The sequence below is a fragment of the Rhineura floridana genome, chromosome 9 (genome assembly GCF_030035675.1).
Source record: "Rhineura floridana isolate rRhiFlo1 chromosome 9, rRhiFlo1.hap2, whole genome shotgun sequence".
NCBI lineage: Eukaryota > Metazoa > Chordata > Lepidosauria > Squamata > Rhineuridae > Rhineura > Rhineura floridana.
In genome coordinates this window covers 83,215,828-83,236,403 of record NC_084488.1, presented here as the reverse complement: position 1 = coordinate 83,236,403, position 20,576 = coordinate 83,215,828, and the positions used below count along the sequence as shown (strand labels likewise).

At 43.5% G+C, this 20,576-nt stretch overlaps 1 protein-coding gene across 1 annotated transcript in view; it reads right to left on the bottom strand.

Annotated features, from left to right (window-relative positions):
* Positions 1 to 20,576, bottom strand: part of TNIP3 (TNFAIP3 interacting protein 3) — a 145,846-nt gene that overhangs the window by 63,479 nt on the left and 61,791 nt on the right. Inside the window, exon 3 of the mRNA XM_061582942.1 lies at positions 18,664 to 18,766. Coding sequence (XP_061438926.1) covers positions 18,664 to 18,766 — 103 coding nt within the window. The remainder of the gene's footprint in view (positions 1 to 18,663; positions 18,767 to 20,576) is intronic.

Here is a 20,576-nt window from a genome sequence, read left to right as displayed (position 1 = left end):
ATATAAAATACATTATATTAGGAGAAATTGCTTGCAAAAATGTGTTTAGTAGGATTCTCACTAAAATGCTGGAGAATTTTCATGAGGATTTTTTTTTTAAAAAAATTGCAAATTGCTGCAGAAATGTGAACTGAACTTAAAACTGGAAAAAATGGGGAACTGAGAGAACCAAAACTGACAGATCCTTCCATCCCAAGTTGCAAGTCAGACACAGGCATGTCCGGCTGTTCCAGATTCTAGGGAAACCCATGAGGTTTATCAGCAACCCCATGGGCTGTAGCTCAGTGTTAAAGTATCTGTCTTGCATGCAGAAAACCCGAGGTTCAATCCCCTGCATCTCCAGGTAAGTCTGCGAGAGACTCCTGCTGGAAATCCGGAAGAGCTGCTGACAGTGTAGACAATACTGACATAGATGGACAAATGATCCAATTTAGCATAAGGCAGTTTCCTGTGTTTCCTATGAAGCACCATAACTCCTTCCAGCATTAAGATTTTTGTGACTGGAATGACAAACATAACAATGAGAAGAGCCTGATAGATATCACTGCAACATTGGTTGAAATCCACTGGGTTGTCTTTCTTTTAAAATCTGAAGAATCCTTTTTTGAATTGAGCCAAAATAGTTTTCACTCTGCTCAGAAACTTATGGAACAAATATATCCATTTGCACATCACCCAAATAATATCTGCCCTTTTTTTGTTCCTGTTTGCTTTCGCAATTGCCAATCCACTGATTTTTTAAAGCAAAAAAGCCCCGTAATTTTTAACAACAATGGTTATGAAAATGCTTATGCTGTTCCACCTTTTCTTTTTCTATTTATATATCAGTCAGGCAGATAATCGCCCATTGAGTCTGTCTCTTGCCTCAGGCTAACTGATGTGCTGCTTAATGATTCACACCCCCTTCGCTATTTTTGTTGGAGGGAGTGACAGCAGGCACACACATTTAACACACACACACAGAGAGCCCATGATGAGCACAGCAGTAATAACAGAATTCATTCAGAAGCGGAGAGGGGGCAGGTCGTGGTGGATCAGTCATCTCATTGATCATAATTATAATCAGACATTGCATGATGGACTGTTTCCCATCCAAAAGGGTGGGGCTGATTCCATATGCTCTACAGAGTTGCCTTGTTGACACACGAAATTGTAGGCAGCATGATTTGGCAATAACATATAGCCTAAAGCAGGCATGCACCACTGGCTGGCAGAGTCTGGCAGCAGTACAAACACCTAGACAGCAGTTAAAAATGCATCAGCTTAGAGGAAAGCCAATTACAAAGACAATAACTTAAAATTTTGAGCAGATTTTTTTAAAAAGCTGCGACCCACTGCAAGAAATCAATGCTGGTCCAGAAGATACTAAGTCTGATTTAGTGACTATTCTCCCCCATAAATATATATATAATTTTGACTCTTTCTTTAAGTACACAAGGATGTGGAATGGCAACTTGAGCAGCGCTAAATATATTTGAAAAACTGCATAAAACACAATGCAGGGAAAATCCTCTTCTGGCAGTTTTCAGATTCAGTGACCTAGGAGGACATTTCCACCCTCTCTGATCAAATTTACATGAAACACAAACAACAACATCGAAGTGTTCAGAGAACTCATTTTACAATTTATGTTCCCTTTTAAGATTCTTTCCTAAAGTAGAGACACTATGTTCCAAGCAGAACCCATGAACTTCAGACTCTTTTCGGATGAGAGCCCAAGTTCTTCTCTCTTTCCCCTTTCATCTTTGCGAGCTGGTCTCCATCTTTCATTATCATTTTTGCACTGCATCTCTGCTTTTTATTTTCAGAATTTCTCAGTCCTTTCTGTCTGGTGCTGTAAACCTACACCCCTTTCTTAGAATCTGCATTTCTATAGATGGCTTTTGCATACACTTGTACTAAAGCAGTGCTGAAACGAAATATGTATTTATTTACCTATCATTACATTTACATCCCACCGTTCCTCCAAGGAGCTCAAGGTGGTGTACATAGTTCTCCCCCTCTCCGTTTTGCCCTCACAACAATCCTGTGGGGAAGGCTAGGCTGAGAGACCGTGACTGGCCTAAGGTCACCCTGGGCCCTTCATGGCGAAGTGGGTATTCAAACCCTGGTCTCCCAGGTCCTAGCTGAACACTGTAACCACTATGCCACATTGACTCATATGGTGATCATTTGAAGCAAAGGAAATTAACACAAGAAGTGAAATTATTACATCACCACTATGTAATTATTCCTTAACTTGGAGTAAAGATGGCCATCACAGCTGACCTCTAGTTTCCCAACAAGCTGGAAGCAGCACACTACTAAGGCCCCTGGTCTCACTGTTGCCTGCACAGCTGCAAATTCAGTGAACAGCTTCTAGGGCTTTTTCTGAATGTTGTCTCAGCAATTAATTGTGTTAATTTGCCCCTCATATTTGTAGGCATCTTAAGATGCTGAGGCATAGTGGCAAAAAGGTACATTTGTGGAACTATTTATAAATGACCTAATAATTCATCCTATTCAGGGTCATCTTTGGACTGTCAGTATTTTGTCAGAAGCATCTCAATTGCTTACCAGAAAATCTGCATAATTAAAAATCATGCTGCTGATGCAACAAGTTGACTTTTTAAAAAAATAACTTTTTGTAGTTAAGGAAGTAATAGAAAATGCTTTAAAATGTGCGAGATAAATGAACAATTTGATGGGAAGGCATATAACCTCCATAGAAGCGAATCAGGATGAAAGCTCAATAAAGAGTAAGTGTTAATAACCTCTGGGTAAGATTTGTGCAAGCAAATCAGGATGACTGTTCAATAAATAAGTCATATGGATTCCAGAATACTCTTTTTGCAGGCTGGTCCATGTAGATCTTCTGTTGGACTAATAGGATATAAGATACTTTCAGAAAAGGAATTAGGTTTATGCTTGCTGTAACGTAGCTGTTTTCTTACAGATACAGAATCCCCCCCCAACTATTCTGTGCATTGTTAGCTGTTTAAATCTTCATGCTTTATCTTGCCGCCGCCGCTGTTACCGGCGCCTTTGGAGAAGAGATGCTGAACGGAGGGCGGGCAAAAGGACACCACCCTGCCATCCCCCCACCCCACCCCTAAGTCCTGCTAGCCCCCCCGCCCCTCAGAGCAGGGTGGCGGCAGTGGCGTCCTAAATGAAGCATCCCTTCCCAATCTCCAATCCTTCCCTCTCCTCCCTCCTGGCTTGTAAGTAGAAGCTCCCCCCGATCAGCAAAGATCGCTGAGGAACACCCCCCCCATGGCGAAAGAGAAGAGCAAGAAGGCTTTGCTGGGCTTGCTCCAGCAGGAGGGCAACGACGCGTGTGCAGACTGCGAGGTGCCCGATCCAGACTGGGCATCTCATACTTTAGGAGTGTTCATCTGCTTAAATTGTTCAGGGATCCATCGCAACATCCCACATACCAGCAAAGTGAAATCTGTCTGTTTGGATGAGTGGGATAATGCACAAGTTGAGTTTATGGCTTCCTGTGGAAACAATGCCTCAAAAGCAAAATATGAATAAAAAATCCCACCATTTTATTACAAGCCAACTTTTTCTGACTGACTGCTGCTACGAGAACAATGGATCAGAGCCAAATATGAAAGGAAAGAATTCATTTACATTGAGAAGCAAGAGCCTTACTCTGCAGGTTTTTGGGAATAGACTGTCAAGTGTTTGAAAATGCCAAACCAAAGTCATTGTAGCTTGACAGAGCCTTGGTAGTGAAAGGTCTTCAGTCACATCTGAAGCTTCAAAGACACTATGTGCAGGGACGCTTGAAGGAGGATCCTAGTGGAAAGACTGCATCACAGGACTGTTTCCATCTGCAATCATCCTACAATACAACAGATGCTCTGGGCCACGGACACACTATTCTTCTCAAAAGTGACATTATCAGTGATCAGAAGAGCCAATGAACTATTACCACACTGGTTCGATGCTTATATCAGGAACCTCCATCTGTAGTTACACCTCTGGACTATACAGGAGAGAAGCCCTGTTGTTATTGGCACTTGTTGCTTCTATATTATTGTTAGTTTTTATTGTTAGTCTCTTAATGTTTTGATGTTTACATGTTCTGCTTTGTACGTTGCTTAGAGTGGCTGACAATTCAGCCAGATAAGCAACTAATAAGTCAAATAAATAAATAAATAAACAAACAAACAAACAAACAAATAAATAAATAAATAAATAAATGTATTATTTCTGAGTTTCTCTGTACACAGATAAACAAGATACTTGAAAAGCATCAAACTGATATGTGTCAGGAATCATATGGGCATAAAATGCTCTTCTGTTACAGGCGCCTTCCAATATAGTTTGCTTGTGAGCTTCTTGAAGAAGAAAATTTCAGCACTTATTTTGTTCTCATAAGGACTGATAGTAATGTTGAATCTTCTCCTGAAGCTACACAGGGGGCTTAACATAAGGATAATTAAGATCATTGTGTCCCAAGGAAGGACTAGCACATTGCAACACATAGCAATGAAAAATCATTGCAGATGCAATTACTGGTGCATGAAGCAGATGTTCACAGTCCTGTCAGGTTCTTACAGCAGATCACAGTCATGTGGTATCTTTTAAGTCTAGTTTTATTTTCCCTGTGAACATCTCCTGGTTTATATAAGAAAAGGGGAAGGAAACAGAGGGAATTTGTTTACACATAAGTCCTGAAAGCAGCCTTGCAAGAGCCTTAGGGTTACAAGATGTCAGTTTATGGGATGTCATCTGACTTCTCTGCTTAAGAAACTGTAAACATTATAGAAAGGCATGCAGACCCACTGTGCTCCCAAATGGATTTGTGAAATAGGACCTCAGAAGAAAGCCAAGAAGACTCAAATAAAAGCACCAAATCCCATATACAAAAGATGCAGCAAACAGTATGATTCACCTGTCTTCTAAAGAAAACTGAAGGCAGTCAGGTATTTCTGTAAATTACCTTTGTCTTACTCTAATGTTAGAAGACATACAGTTAGTTCAGGTTTTTTGTTTTGCCAAAACAAGATTTTGTTAACTTCTTTTGAGGCAGATAAGGGGGCATATTGCTATGCTATGTAAGAGTGCAATCCAACTTGCATTTATGATGAACTGAGGGAAGTTGGATGTGGTGGATCTCCAGCTGAGCCAACTGGGTCCCGGCTCAGCCAGGCTCCACCGCGTAAGTCCCTCAGCCCAGTTCAGCCAGGGCTCAGCTGGGTCAGCCCAGCTCAGCTGAGATTGGCACAAGTGGAGCCGGTGTAAGCTAGTGTAAAGCCTGAAAAAGGGGTGTGTCAGGGGAGGGGCCAAGGTGAGAGGACTTAGGCCACATCCACCTCATGTTCGGAGCACTCCTGCAGGTCCCAATGCAGACAAAAGTTATGCTGGGCAAAGTCAGTCTAAGAAAATAATTGCAATAGAAATCAATGGAGAGGGTTTACTTCCTGGTAGAGGTATTTGGGAGAGCAGGCTTTTACTTTCTGGTCCCTGCACACAGGTCCCGGCTAAGCTGCCATTCAGCCAACCCAGAGGCTCCTGAATGGCAACTGGATGCAGCGGCACTTTACGTCGGCTACTTTTGGTCCTGCACAACTTATGCCAGCTTCCCCTGAGGCGGATTGCTCTATAAGTAAACTTCAAAGCACAAAAGGTATACAACATAGTTCTTGCAATCTATTGACCTATTTTTCCCATTTTTTTTACTGGCTTATACTCCCTCCCCTTTTGGTTGTGTGTGTGGATTTTTTTTTTTTTTGCACTCAGTTTATACTGTTATAAATATATTGATCTATTTTTTTTTGCATTTCTTCACTCTGATCTCTTGCTGCTTTTTCATAATTGAAGACCCAATGGGCAGTGTTGGTCACTTCACTCCTTTCTGGGCTTTAAAGCCAATATACTTCTGATAAGCGACGCCTGAGGATTTTGTTCAGCTTCCATTTAAGCAAACTATCCTGATTTAGACTTCCTGGACTAATCTGCAAATCAGAACACATTTATTCTTCAATTTCACACTTCTCCAAATAGTGAGATACAGTACTCAGCTCCAAAAACATTTTTAAAAATACATGCAAAAATATGCATATTTTAGGATAAATTGTGTAGAAAAATGTATGTTTTAGGCTGTAATGTGTAATGCACATTTTAGGTTAAATTTTTACCAAAAATGTGAGTTTTCATGTGTGCAGTTTCTTTTAAAAAAGAACGATGCATAAACAGGATAGAATGAATTTATAAATGAACACATGCAAAACTGGCACAAAGCAGAAACAGATGGATCCAGCCAGCCATCCCTACTTCTGATTGCCAGATTATGGGGAGAAACAAGAAACATATATAACTACCATGCCCTGCTTTCTATGGGCATCTGGCTAGCCATGGTTGAGAGGGAGTACTGGACCACATAGCTCTCGGATCTGATGCAGCAAGATAATTCTTTTGTTTTCACAGTCTCCTAGAACGGGTTCTGGGTTCTGAAGATGCATTCCTGAAGGTGCGACTAATGAAGAGAGACTAATTCCTCCTCCTTCCCCTGTCCATTAAACTGCACGGGGGCATTCAGCCCCACAGTATAAAACAAGAATGCAGAACCTGCGGTCCTCCTGATGTTACTGTACTACAGTTTCCATCACTGACCATGGTAGCTGAGGCTGATGGGAGCTGGAGTCCAACAACAGCTGGAGGGCCACAGGCTTCCCATGTCTGGTATAGGGATCCTCTGCAGGATGCTGGCTGAAAGGTCACATGTCCCTTGAACCCCATTTCTTTCCTCTTCAAGACCCTAAAGCCTAATTCCAAACCCAAACAATTTATAGTTAGCGTCTGTATTCTGCTCTTTGCTGCCATTGTTTGGAAGCATCATGAAGGCACCATACAACCAGTCTTGACAGTTTTAACGTTTTGGAGGGAGAAATCAGGAGTTTCTCAAAACCCCATAAATTTCCTGCATACCTAAGGAGGGAAGGCTAGATTTAGGAACTCTGGGCCCATTTTTACATACAGCATGTCTGCACAGTGGATACCCAACTTACTAAAAGTGATGGTGAGGACTAGTTTATATAGAATCATAGAATTGTAGAGTTGGAAGGGGCCTAGAAGGCCATGAAGTCCAACCCCCTGCTCAATGCAGGAATCCAAATCAAAGCATTCCCGACAGATGGCTATCCAGCTGCCTCTTCAATGCCTCCAGTGTTGGAGAGCCCACTACCTCTCTAGGTAATTGGTTCCATTGTTGTATGGCTCTAACAGTTAGGAAGTTTTTCCTGATGTCCAGTCAAAATCTGGCTTCCATTATTCCGTGTCCTGCACTCTGGGACGATCAAGAAGAGATCCTGGTCGTCCTCTATATGACAACCTTTCATGTACTTGAAGAGTGCTATCACATCTCCCCTCAGTCTTCTCTTCTCCAGACTAAACATGCCCAGTTCTTTCAGTCTCTCTTCATAGGGTTTTGTTTCCAGTCCCCTGATCATCCTTGTTGCCCTCCTCTTAACCTGTTGCAGTTTGTCTGCATCCTTCTTGAAGTGCGGAGACCAGAACTGGATGCAGTATTCAAGATGACGCCTAACCAGTTCTGAATAGAGAGGAACTAATACTTCATGCGATTTGGAAACTATACTTCTGTTAATGCAGCCTAGTAGAGTGTTTGCTATTTTTGCAGCCACATCACACTGTTGATATAGTGTATATATAGTGCTGGATATAGTGCTTTCACAGCGTGTTTTCACAGGTCTTCAGGGTGTTTGCAGAACCAGAACCTACTGTTTGTCCTGTGGCTCTTTGTATGTTATTGGAATGCAGCTCCCATCAGCCCCAGCCAACATGGCCAATGATCAGGGAAGGTGGGCGCTGCAGTCCCAGGAAATCCAGAGGGTCACAGATTCCCTATTCCTGCTTTACCTCAAACATGCATTTGAAGACCCATTACTGAATTTGTTATCATGTAGTTGTATAGTTGTAGGCTGTCCTGCCCAGAGCGAGACTCACGAGACGGAGACAAGGATGGAATCAATTCCTGTTTTATTAAAGTAACATTGAAGGCAATACATTTCATAGGCACACTACGCTAGCTCACTGCAATCCCTAACTAGGATACCTAAGTAAACTCTGCAGCGTGTGAAGGAAGTTGAGTCAGCACCCCGGTCAGGGGGGAGCAGGCTTAAGTAGGAAAGGTCTTCTCCCATAATCTCTGACTCCTTCGAAGAACCTCCCTCTGACCAAAGCACTTCTCCCGGCTTCTGGCGCAGGGCGAAAGGGGGCATGCCTCCGCTGGCTCATCTGGCAATACAGCCTCAATAGGTGCCGTCTTGGCTTCAGGAGGTGGGGAAGCGCTTGATATGCCAAGGGGGAGCTCGGGGGGGTGGAGTTGGTGTGCGCACCAAGACATCCCCCAATGGCTCTATGGGGGCATCTGGAAGCTGAGCACAGTCTTCTTCGGCGGGAGAGCTGTCCGTGGGAACTGGCACAGTGTCAAACACCCCCCTCCCGCCTCGTCCTCGAAAGTCTCAACACCCTCTGATTCTTCCCCTTGCCCTAGCAGCCAGCACTGATGCTCATCCAGCCCCCCTCCTTGATCCTCATAAGAGAGATGGGGCTTAACATCATCCCCCCCTCCATGCACCATTTCCCCTCACTCCCGAGGTCTGGGCTTATTCGGATAAGCTTCATGGAAGTCTCTCACCAAGTCTGGGGCATGAACGTCCTCCACTGTTTCCCAAGAAAGTTCGGATGGATCATACCCCTTCCAGTGTATTAGATACTGGAGACGTCCCCGGCGCTTCCTTGAATCAAGGATCTGCTCCACTTCGTACTCCTCTTGCCCATTCATTGAGAGAGGGGGAGATGGCTCCACTTGGGCTCGATGTGGGTCGGGAGGATGTTCCAACGTCAGCAGAGAGCGATGAAACACGGGGTGTATTTTGAAAGTGGGGGGTAGCTTCAGCGGGAAAGCCACCGGGTTCATTTGTGTTTCCACCTTAAAAGGTCCCACTCTCCGGTCCTGCAACTTATGGCAATAACCTAGCATAGGCAAATAGCGTGTAGACAGCCATAATCTGTCTCCCACTTGGATGGGGGGCCCCTCCTGACGATGCTGGTCAGCGGCTCTCTTATAGTCCTTCTTGGCCCTATCCAACTGCTCCTTCAATAGCTGCTGTATGGCTTGAAGTTCTTGTACAAAGTCCACCGCTGGCGGGATGGATGGGTTGAGTTGAGGGGTGGCAAAGGCTTGAGGGTGGTACCCTAGGTTGGCGAAGAAAGGAGTCTGTTGCGTGTGGGTGTGCACGGCATTATTGTAAGCGAACTCTGCCATGGGTAAAAAGGAGACCCAATTATCTTGCTGATAATTGACATAATGTAAATATTGCTCCAGGATAGCATTAACTCTTTTGTTTGCCCATCCGCCTGGTGGTGATGAGCCGAAGACCGTCTCAGTTCACTCTGTAGTAGTTGTCACATTGCCTGCCAGAACCGAGCTGTAAATTGCATCCCTTAATCAGAGACTAGACTGTCCGGCAGACCATGCAATCTGTACACATGTTGCACATACAAACGGGCTGTCTCTTGTGCACTGGGGAGTCCAGTACACGGAATAAAATGAGCCATTTTCGTGAAAGCATCCACTACTACCAACACGGTGGTTTTCCCCCGCGAGGCAGGGAGATCTGTGGTAAAGTCCATGGTGACCATCCGCCAAGGGCCCTGTGGAGTGGGGAGTGGTTCTAAAAGCCCCGTCTGCCATCCCGTGGCATGTTTGGCCCACATGCAGGTGGGAAAGGATCGAAAGTAGTGCTCCACTTCCTTCTTCATCCGGGGCCACCAAAACTCCCTGGTTACCGCTTGTAAAATCTTAAAGACCCCCAAATGCCCTGCAGTAGGGGAGTCATGGCACTGATGCAGGACTCTGGCTCATGTTTCTCCAGGGGGCACATAAATGGCATCCTTGTGATATAACACCCCTTCATTCAAAGTAAGTCCTCCTGCCCTGCACCAGTCTGCGTGGCTAAGTCAGAGAGCTTCGCCTTGACAAATGAGTCCTGTTCTTGAGCCGCACGTAATTCAGACACCCATGAATCCTGACATGCACTGACTACCACCCTCTCAGGGGGAATAATAAACTACACCACCTTGGGGCGGGATTTTCCAAGTACTCTGGTTTGTGGGATAGAGTGTCGGCCCTCTTATTCTGGGCTTGGGGACTATAATGGATTTTGAAATGGAAGCAAGCGAAAAACTGCGCCCAGCGCACCTTTCTCTGATTGAGCTTGCAGGCGGTGTGGAGGCTTTCCAAATTCCGGTGGTCTGTGCGCACCTTAATCTCATGCTGCGCCCCCTCCAAATAATGTTGCCAAGTTTCAAAGGCATCTCGGATGGCCAGCAATTCCTTTTCCCACACTGTGTAATTTTGCTCAGAATCAGTCAATTACCATGAGAAGTAAGCACAGGGTCTCAGACCTCCCCCTCTCTGCGCTGGTTGCAAAAGAACTCCACTGATTGCTATGTCTGACGCATCTGTCTCTACCACAAAAGGACGCGTAGGGTCAGTGTGTTGCAAGATGGGCTCCAAAGCAAACCGCAGTTTCAGCTCTTCAAAGGCTTGTTGGGCAGCTTCTGTCCAACGGAAAGGACCCGAGCCCTTCAGGCAATCCGTGAGAGGGGCTGTCTGGTTGGAGTAATTAGCTATGAAGCGATGGTAGTAATTGGCAAATCCCAGGAAAAGTTGTAGGTCCTTCTTGGTTTTGGGGGGCTGCCACGTGAGGATGCAATGAACCTTCCCAGGGTCCATCTCCACCCCTGCTGGGGAAATGTGGTACCCCAAAAAGTGCAACATGGTCAGATCAAACCCACACTTTTCCAGTTTGGCGTAGAGGCAGTGCTCTCACAGCCTCTGCAATACAGCTTGCACATATGCTTCATGCTTCTCATGGGAGTCAGAGTAAACCAGAATATCATCTAAATACACAATCATAAAGCGATCCACATAGTCTCTGAAGATGTCATTCATGAAATTTTGGAAGACTCCGAGCGCGCCGGACTATCCGAACAGCTTTACTAGCAGGGCCGGATTTAAACTTTTTGTGGCCTTAAGCTATAACATGAGTAAGGCCCTTCTCTCTTCAACAAATAATAAAAATTTTAAATGCAAAATATGGGGTATAAAATTTGATAGGCTTGTAATATAGGTATTAAAAATGCAAGTTATGTGTGCACATTATTTAGGAGTTTGTCAAACACATAACACAATTAAAAATATAATATAAGGTTATAATACATAAATTAGATGTAAATCACAATAAGTAATTATTCTTTGCACATTTTCTTTGGTTTTTGTATGATGTTTATGGTTTCCTGGTGGCAATGTTGTAACCGTTTCTTTCTTTCTTTCTTTCTTTCTTTCTTTCTTTCTTTCTTTCTTTCTTTCTTTCTTTCTTTCTTTCTTTCTAACATGAGGCCCATTGTAATGTGAGGCCCTAAGCTGTAGCTTGTTTAGCTTGTACGTAAATGCGGCCCTGATTACTAGGTACTCATACTGTCCATAGCGTGTCTTAAACACAGATTTCCACTCATCCCCCTCCTTCACCCGCACCAAGTTATAAGCTCCCCTCAAGTCCAGCTTGGTGTATATCTTGGCGGATCGCAACTGCGCCAACATCTCCTTGATGATGGGCAAGGGGTAGCTGTTGGGGGGGTGATCTGATTTAATGCTCTATAGTCATTACACGGGTGTAACTCTCCACCTTTCTTCTTGACAAACAGCAGAGGTGCCCCAGCCGGGGACTGGGAGGGGCAGATAAAGCCTCTCTTCAGGTTGGTGTCCAAAAATTCCCTCAGCACTGCCAACTCTGGTTCCGACAAGGAGTAGATCCGTCCCGTGGGAATACACGCTCCTGGCATCAAGTTTATGGTGCAGTCGTATGGGGGGGTGGCAGTTGATCTGCCTCTTTCTTATTAAACATATCCCAAAACTCCTTATACTTAGCGTGCAAGGATGCTTCCTCTTGAGGAAGCACTCCAGCCACCACCTCAGGCTCGAGCTCCTTGGATGGCTGGCAGCATTGATGACAGTATTTTGAGGTGAATACCACCACTGCCTTGTCCCAGAAAATAGTTGGATTGTGCTGGACCAACCAAGGCATTCCCAACACCACTGGGAAATGAGGCAAAGACGCCACATAAAATGACAACTCTTCTCGATGCCTGGGAATCTCCACTTGCAATTTCTCCGTTGCTCTGTTCACCTTCCCTGACTTTAAAGGCCATCCATCTATGGTTTCTACTGCCAGCGGTTGTTCCAGTTCTCAGATCTGAATGCCATGCTCTTGAACGAAATCACTGTCCATGAAACTCGATGAGGCCCCACTGTCAATCATAGCCTTGGCTTGAAAGCTCTGCCCTGAGGACAAAGTAATTCAGATGGGCAGCAGTAGAGTGCCTTGGGATGGAAGGGGTTGTAGTGGAGGCCGAGTTGTCTCCTAGTCTCCCAACTCTCTGGCCTCTATGAGAGCTGGGATTTGTAGTTATCCGGCAGCTGCGGCTTCCCTGCCTTGGCGGCACAGCCCTGGGCCAGGTGCCCACTTTTCCCACAATATAGGCAGAGTCCGTCCCTTCTGCACTTCTCCCTCTCCTCCTCTGACAAACGCAGTCTGGCCCCACCAATTTGCATGCTAGTTCCCACGCTAGGCAGATAGCGCACACGGGGGAGAGGTACTGGTGTCTGGGTATGGGAGGTTTCCGTTCTACGCTCCAACTGACGTCCTTCAAGCCGACTGTCTATCTGCATACACAAGTGGATCAAGTGGAGCAATCCTAGGGCTCCCTTCCTGTGTCCCTAATGTGGCCACCCGTTTAGAGGTTGGACTTCCTTTGATAGAGTCCCGGGTTTGGACCCTCAGGATCAATTATTGGCTTAAGCTGATCTTTGCCCCCGGGGGGTTGGCCCCCCTCACATTAGAAGATTCTTACCAGTCAAAGTGGAAGCGGTTGATTTATGAGAAAACACATGCCTGAGGTTTTTCACCAGAGATCCTCATTGATCTTGGACTGCCTAAGGCCAAAATGGTCATTTCCCAACGTATAAAGGACATTGAATTCCAAAACAACCAGAGCCTGGTGGCGGCATATCCAAATCCAGGTCTGACCCAAAGAATGTCTTTCCCGGCAAATTATCTTGCAAATCTAACCATTGTGAAATATAGACGAGCATTTACCCTAGCAAGGCATAATGTTCTGCCCTCTGCTCTGTTGAAGGGAAGATATAATGGAGTCTCCTCTGCAGACCGAGTTTGCCCATGTGATAACAAGGAGGTGGAGTCAATTGGACATGTTCTTCTATATTGCTCCTTCTACCGGGACATCCGCCATGTTTTTATTACCCCCATTTTACAAGCATTCCCTGCGAAATCGGAATTCGATTACCCCTCTTTTATGCTAGCAGACACCATTCCTTGGGTCACTAATAAAGTAGCAAAATTTTGTGCTGCTGCCATTAAGTATAGGAAAATGTTATTGAATTCTGATTAAAATTTCTACTCCAGGTTACACTGTTTTTTAATATTTTAGTGTTAAATTTAGACTATTTTAAAAATTTGTTTACATTTTATGGTCTTGCGTGCGACGCAATTTTTGATAATGAAACTGTGATATTATGGCTGGTCTGGGACCGAAATAAAAAATTTCATTTCATTGTATACTGTTGCAAAACAGGGTCGTTCTTGATCAGGTACTGGGTGGCCCATTAGGCCGCCTCTCCTTCTAGGAGACTAATGATGAATGCCACATTTGCATCATCATTTGGAAACTCGGCTTGACGTATGCAAATATACAATTCACACTGGGCTAAGAATGCGGCGAACTGGTCGCTCTGGCCACCATAATGGGAAGGTAGGCCCACGGGAGACTTGACTGGAGTTGGCACCGCAGTTCTCTGGGCGATGAAGGCATGGAGGTTTTGATTCTCAATTTGCAGATTCTGGGGGACTGCTCTGAGGTTCTGTATCTCGGCGTTCTGTATCTCGGCTTTAGGAGGTGGGAAAGCGCTTGATGTGCCAAGGGGGGAGCTTGGGGGGGTGCGTACCAAGACATTCCCAATGGCTCTATGGAGGCATCTGGAAGCTGAGTGCGGTCTTCTTCAGCGGGAGAACGGTCCATGGGAACTGGCACAGTGTCAAACACCCCCCCTCCCGCCTCGTCCTCGAAAGTCTCAACACCCTCTGATTCTTCCCCTTGCCCTAGCAGCCGGCACTGATGCTCATCCAGCCCCCCTCCTTCATCCTCCTGAGAGAGCTGGGGCTCGACATAGGGCTGCTGTTGCGACCAACCTAAAATAAGGCCTAGACCCAGTAGCGGGTGCAGAACCACCACTTGAAGACAAATGATACAAATCATTCAAAGTATTTCACATACATTATCTCATGAATCCTTACAGCTGCCTGCTAAGGCACAGGCAGTCAGGCAGGGTAGCCAATATGGTGCCCTCTAGACTGTTGTTGGACTCCATCTCAAATCATCCCTGACTGGCTGGAGCTGATGGGAGTTGGAGTCCAACACCATCTGGAGGACACCGCATTGGCTACCCTGCCCTAAAGTATATCAGTTTCCATATGCCTATGTTGCAGGTGTTGGGAGAGAGCACTGAGTAAATAGATAATGGCAGTATGGTGTACTGGTTAAGGTGTTGGACTACAACCTGGGAGACCAGGGTTCGAATCCCCACCAGCCATGAAGCTCACTGGGTGACCTTGAGTCAGTCAATGCCTCTCAGCCTCAGAGGAAGGCAATGGTAAAACCACCTCTGAATACCACTTACCACGAAAACCCTATTCATAGGGTTGCCATAAGTTGGGATCGACTTGAAGGCAGTCCATTTCCATATCCAAGGCCACCAAGTGAGTATGTAGCTGAGGTAAGATTTGAACTAGGAACTTGGGCAATTACAGCTGCTCTTCACTACCTCATAATGAATTGCCCAACTCTAATTATTTTAAATTTTAATTGGGTACCAGCAAGTAATCAGAAAACCAGAAAATTCCACAGAAAAGGAAACACAACAGAGAAGCACCACGAAATAATAGCCTGACAAAACTTGGAGGTTTGTTCTTACAGCTGAATAAACAAGTTGTTTGAGGACAAAGGAAAAAAAGACACACACACAGGCACACACAAGGACACAAAATGGATAATTTTCTGAATTCCTGGTTTCCTTTCATTGATTTTGGTAAAAATAGTTAACTATTCCCAAATATACATAACTACTTTATGATGTTATAGTTTTTTTAAAAAAAGTTCATCTCTTTGTTCGTATACTGTGTATATGTTTTGTGCTTTAAATATAAACATTGTATCTTTATTTTTAGATTTGTCTCTAGCACACTTAAATTTGAAACATTTAAAATAAATAGGCGATGCTAACAGTTTGTACCACAGGAGGGATCAGAAGCAACCCAGCTGCATCAATAGCAGTTGGGAGGGGGGGTAAACAGATACAAAGGGGAACCAAGGAAAAACTATTCATGTATTTATCTAAATATTTATATCCCACGTTTCAACCCCCAAGGTAGCTCACAACATCAATTAAACCAATATGCAATCTATTAAAACTAAACAAAAACAATTGAGCTTAAGAAAACAGAAAACAGATATTAAAGTCACAGAAACAGGGGGGAGGGTGGGGGGAGTAAACTAAACCAAAGCTGTAGCAGAACAAAAAGGGTCTAGCATTTATCTGTTTTGTTTCTATCTCAGCCTTCCTCCAATGAACTCAAGACAGTTTACATGGGTTTGGCTACCACTAGTATGAAAGGACTGTCAGCCTTTGGGTACCAGCCTGCCCCGGGCCCATGGCACCCACCTGCAAGTGCCACCTACCTCTCATGGTGCAGTGAATGCTGGCTGCGTTCCGCTCACATGCCTGCCATCAACCAAGATAGTGGCGGCGGCTTCCCTAAGGGGCTGATGCCTCTGCCACCATTTTGATTAATGGTGGCAGGGGCATCAGCCCCTTAGGGAAGCCTCGGTTGCCATCTTGGTTAATGGCAGGCATACGCACACAGCACGGCCAGCATTCACCACAACAGGAGAGATAGGTGAGGCATGCAGATGGGTGTTGCGAGCCTGCATGGTTGTAGGCGGGTGCTTGGGAGCTCCCTCTCTGCAATCCGTGGCAGGGTCTGGAGCCTACACTGCCATGGATCACTGAACAGGAGCACTACCCACCTACCCTAAGGAAGAGCCTTTCAGGGGCTTCTCTTGGCCCTAGGGGCCCTCAGCCAGGGTCCAATCTGGCCTCCCTCTGGAGCTAGCCCTGAACTTCGGTTCTCTCAGTTTCTCATTTTGCCAATCTTAAATTCAGTCCTCCATATTTTTGCAGCAAGTTGCAATTTAAAAAAAAATTCTTATGAAAACTCTTTAGCATTTCAGTGCTAAATTTTCCTAATAAACTCATTTTATATGTAGTTTTCACTAATGTACACATTTTGCAAGAAATTTCTCTAATGTAATGCATTTTTGAATGTTATTTTCACTGATATATTCATTTTATGCACACTTTCCTCTGATATATGCATTTTGGTAAACATTCTTTGGCTGGAGATCTGCATCACAAAATTCAGATATATGCAAATTTCAAAGGATGGCTGTGTTTCAATTCTCATATTGTTTCAAAAAGTGCTAATTTGATAAATCCAGCTTTAAATGCAAACTCACTCTAATTTCTCCCCCATGCCCCCCCCATGTATACTGTCCTCACAACACCCCTATAAGGTTGAGCTGAGAGACAGTGACTGGTTCATGTTCACCTAGTAAGTTTCATGGCTAAGTGGGTGTCTAAAGTCTTAGGGTTTCTCCAAATGACCTGTTATTGAGCAGTCATCCTGATTTGTTTGCACAAAGCTTATATGCAGATTGGACTATGTCTGGTCTTTATTGAGCTTTTTTCCTAATTTGTTTGCAGGTGACATTACACAACAATGAGCATTCATCCTGATTTGCTTGTGCAGTGTTTGTACATCTTCCTATTAATTATTCATTCATCCCACACGTTTCAGTGCATTTCCCTGCTACTTTCCTTACTGCAAAAAGTCTGCGTTTTGTTTAAGTAGATTTGTTGCACAAGGGTGACAGAGCATTTAATGCACTTTAATTGCTCAAACCCAAAATTCTGTGATGCAATTGAATTCCTCCCACAAAATATTGGCAGATTGGAGATGCCGCTAGTGTGGTACTCTAACCCATATCATATTGGTTCTTTATTGGGGGTGGCTGGGAGGGAGCGATTAATGAAGCATGAAAGGCACCCAGGAAGTGAAGAATGAAGGGGAAGAATTTAAAAATCTCCTTAGCAAAGTTGGGGACAGCTGTTAAAATGTGGCTTTGGTGCTTGTTATTTATTTAATATTGATACTTGTAGGTATTTTCTTACTGCCCTTCAAGTCATTTTTTCAGAGTGGTTCACAAGAAAGAATAAAACCATTAAAATGTAAATAAACAGAACAAAATGAGGGTCAAATAAACACAAGAATAGCATAAACAGTCATTAATATTACAATTGTATCTTAAAAGTTTGATGGGAAAAGTCATGAGTGCTAGATCGACAAAATGGAAAAGTAACCTAAAAATCATAGAGCAGACACATGAGAAATGTAACATTATGAAATATTCAAATAATATTCAAGCAAATAATGCTGTTTTAGTGATCATGCTGATTGGAGGCTCTTTAGGAAAAACTCTTGTGACTTTTAAGCAATTTGTTGCTTCTTATGCAAAATATGGTATGTGAAACCAATTAACATGGAACACAGATGTTTTTTATTCCTGCTCAATATGTCAGTTTTTTGAGTTTCACATTCGCTGGAATCAACAGCCACTTCTTCAGGGTGAGGGATATGAATATAGGAGTATGTAGTGTTATTTGTGTGCCTAACTCAGGGATGGGGAACCTGTGCACCTCCAGATGTTGCTGGACTCCCATCATCCCTGATCATTGGCCATGCTGGGTGGGGCTGATGGGAGTTGGGGCTGCCAACATCTGGAGGGCCACAGGATCCTCATTGCTGGTCCATGTAATCAGATTCCCTGCTCCATGCCCATAGTTCAACTCAGGACTTATGTCTGTGTCTTGTCTTCAGCCCTCAGCCACAACATACACTTGCTGTAAGGAGAACATATCAACAAATGCATCATCTTTTCAGCCAGAGTATCATAATGAATAACCTTTATTCCAAAAACAACTCCAAGCCACATCCAAAATTTATCCTCCTGCCTCACATAGAAGGAAGTTAAAAGAATGGTATAGGTGCTTTATACTTCAAAAGCAAAGGATAGGGATGTGTTAACCCGCCACTGACACCACTCCTAAAAATATGAAAGATCAGAGGGATACAGTCACATCATGTATTACAGTAATTTGTTAATTTCGAATCTTTAGCTTTGGATCATAGACAATTGTGTCACAGTTTATTGTAAAACTGATGTAAAACTGCCCCACACAAAAATACCAGTGTGGTCACACAATGACTTCAAGTACAGAAAAGTAATGCCATACAAGTGTTTTCCCTAAGACCAGGAAGCAACTACAGAGAGGAGAGGTATTTGTTCCCATTGTTTAAGCAATAAGGGAAGTTTACGTACAACCACACAGGACAAGTCCTGCTGATTTAAAACAGTTTGTCAAGAATGATGAGTGCAAAGAAAGTTGCTTACATTTAGGGGATGTGAACTACTCTCCAGCTTCTTACAGGATTCTGAAGCAGCATTCTTCCATATCAGAATCCTTATTTCATCATCAAGCTGTACACTGTCGCATCTAGTTGGAGAAAAGGAAAAAACAATTTCTTATCTTCTAAAACTGACAGATATGCATTGAAAGGAGAAATGTTACTCTGTGATTAAATAAATACTATGGGTTATTAGCAATGACATTCTTCTTAGTCTTATTTTTGGATTTTCATAACACATTCCAAAAGCTAAACTGCTAGATGAAAGCAGTACTCCTAGAAAAAGCTCACCTGTCCATTAAAAGATGACCTTTGCAAAATATAATATGAAAGTCAGGGTGTACAAAAAGAGAACAAGAGAAAAATGACTAAGGCTTCCCCCTTGGCTTTCAAAATGTCATAGCCAAAGATATGCAATATCATCAATACTTTTGTTTTTAAAATGCATTTAAACTATTATTCAGCTGAATTCAAATGTTAAATTAGCAATTAAAATAACAATACACATATGAGTAAGATAAGAATTTGGATTTGCTGCATGTGTATGTTCAAATTTTGGCAAATATGCACACAGCTATTCACTTTGATCTGAACTACTTACCAGCTTCCATATATGCAAACTGATTTACTTTAAAATAGTTTTGAAAAGGATAGTTATGGAAGCAATTAGGGTTGCCAGCTCTCAGGGGTACCAACAAGATTTTCTGGGCCCGCTATACTGTATGTAGATTGGGTCCTCTGCTGCACTTGCCAAAGGTGACACAAATTTACATATAATTTGCATATACTTTATGTCACATGCAAATTTATAAGGTGGGGGTGGAGTGCCAAAAATAAATCAGGGATCACACAGAAGTAATACAATATCCAACAGAATATCAGCAGATGAAGCTTTCCCTGTAATTTATTTATTTATTTATTGTAGTTCCATACCTGAAAATGCTTACTTTGTTTAACATCTGCCTGCCATATAACTATTAAAGGCATGAGAGCCCTACTATCCTCCAGTGCCAACCCAAATCATGCGAAGAACTCAAGTTTCATGAGTTGTAAATGAGCTATGTTACTATAGAGCTTTCACCTGCTGATCTTAGGCTGGCAACACTCCATTCAGTGCAAGATCAGGTGTGGTATTTCAGATAGAGGGGATCAAAAGTGATGTAAGATTTACAGCAGTTCTGTTCAGATGCTCATGCTGGGACAAATTCTAAATTTAAATAATTAAAAAGCAAACACTCTATTCATTTGTTGTGGGTCTTTTAATAAATATTTCATAATAAGTACAGCAATTTTTTTCTTTTTCATTTTTGAGCAAAAAGGATCTGAAATCCCCACTCGGCCATGAGGCTCACCTTGGTGCCCTTGGGACAGTCACTACCTTTTAGGCTAGCCTACTTCACAGGCTTGTTGTGAGGATAAAATGGAAACGGGGAGAGCCGTGTTGATCTCTTTGAATAACAATAAAAACAGTGAAGTGTTTATACCAGCAGCATCAACCCACAGCCAAGAACCCCCATAATACCCCCATGCATAGGAAAGTAACTAATCACCCCTCCTACATGTTGCTGCTACAATCAACTTAATCATCCCCCCTGTCCCACTGATGCATTACCCTGGAAAAAACAAGAAGACACCAAGAGATTGGATAACAACACTCCAATTACAAAGGACATAGTAAACATTTCTCTCCATTCCAGCATTGCACTGCCCATGCTGTAAAAACAACACCAACAATACATTTGGGCAACTTGATATATATTAAAATTAACATCTGTAACTGTATACTTTGTAATACAGCACAGGCAGAAAAAAGAGAGGTGATGAGACATTAGAAATGAAAACACACACAAAGCCAGGAAAGCAGGCATCCCCCTCTCCCACCCCTCCATGTTTTGATTG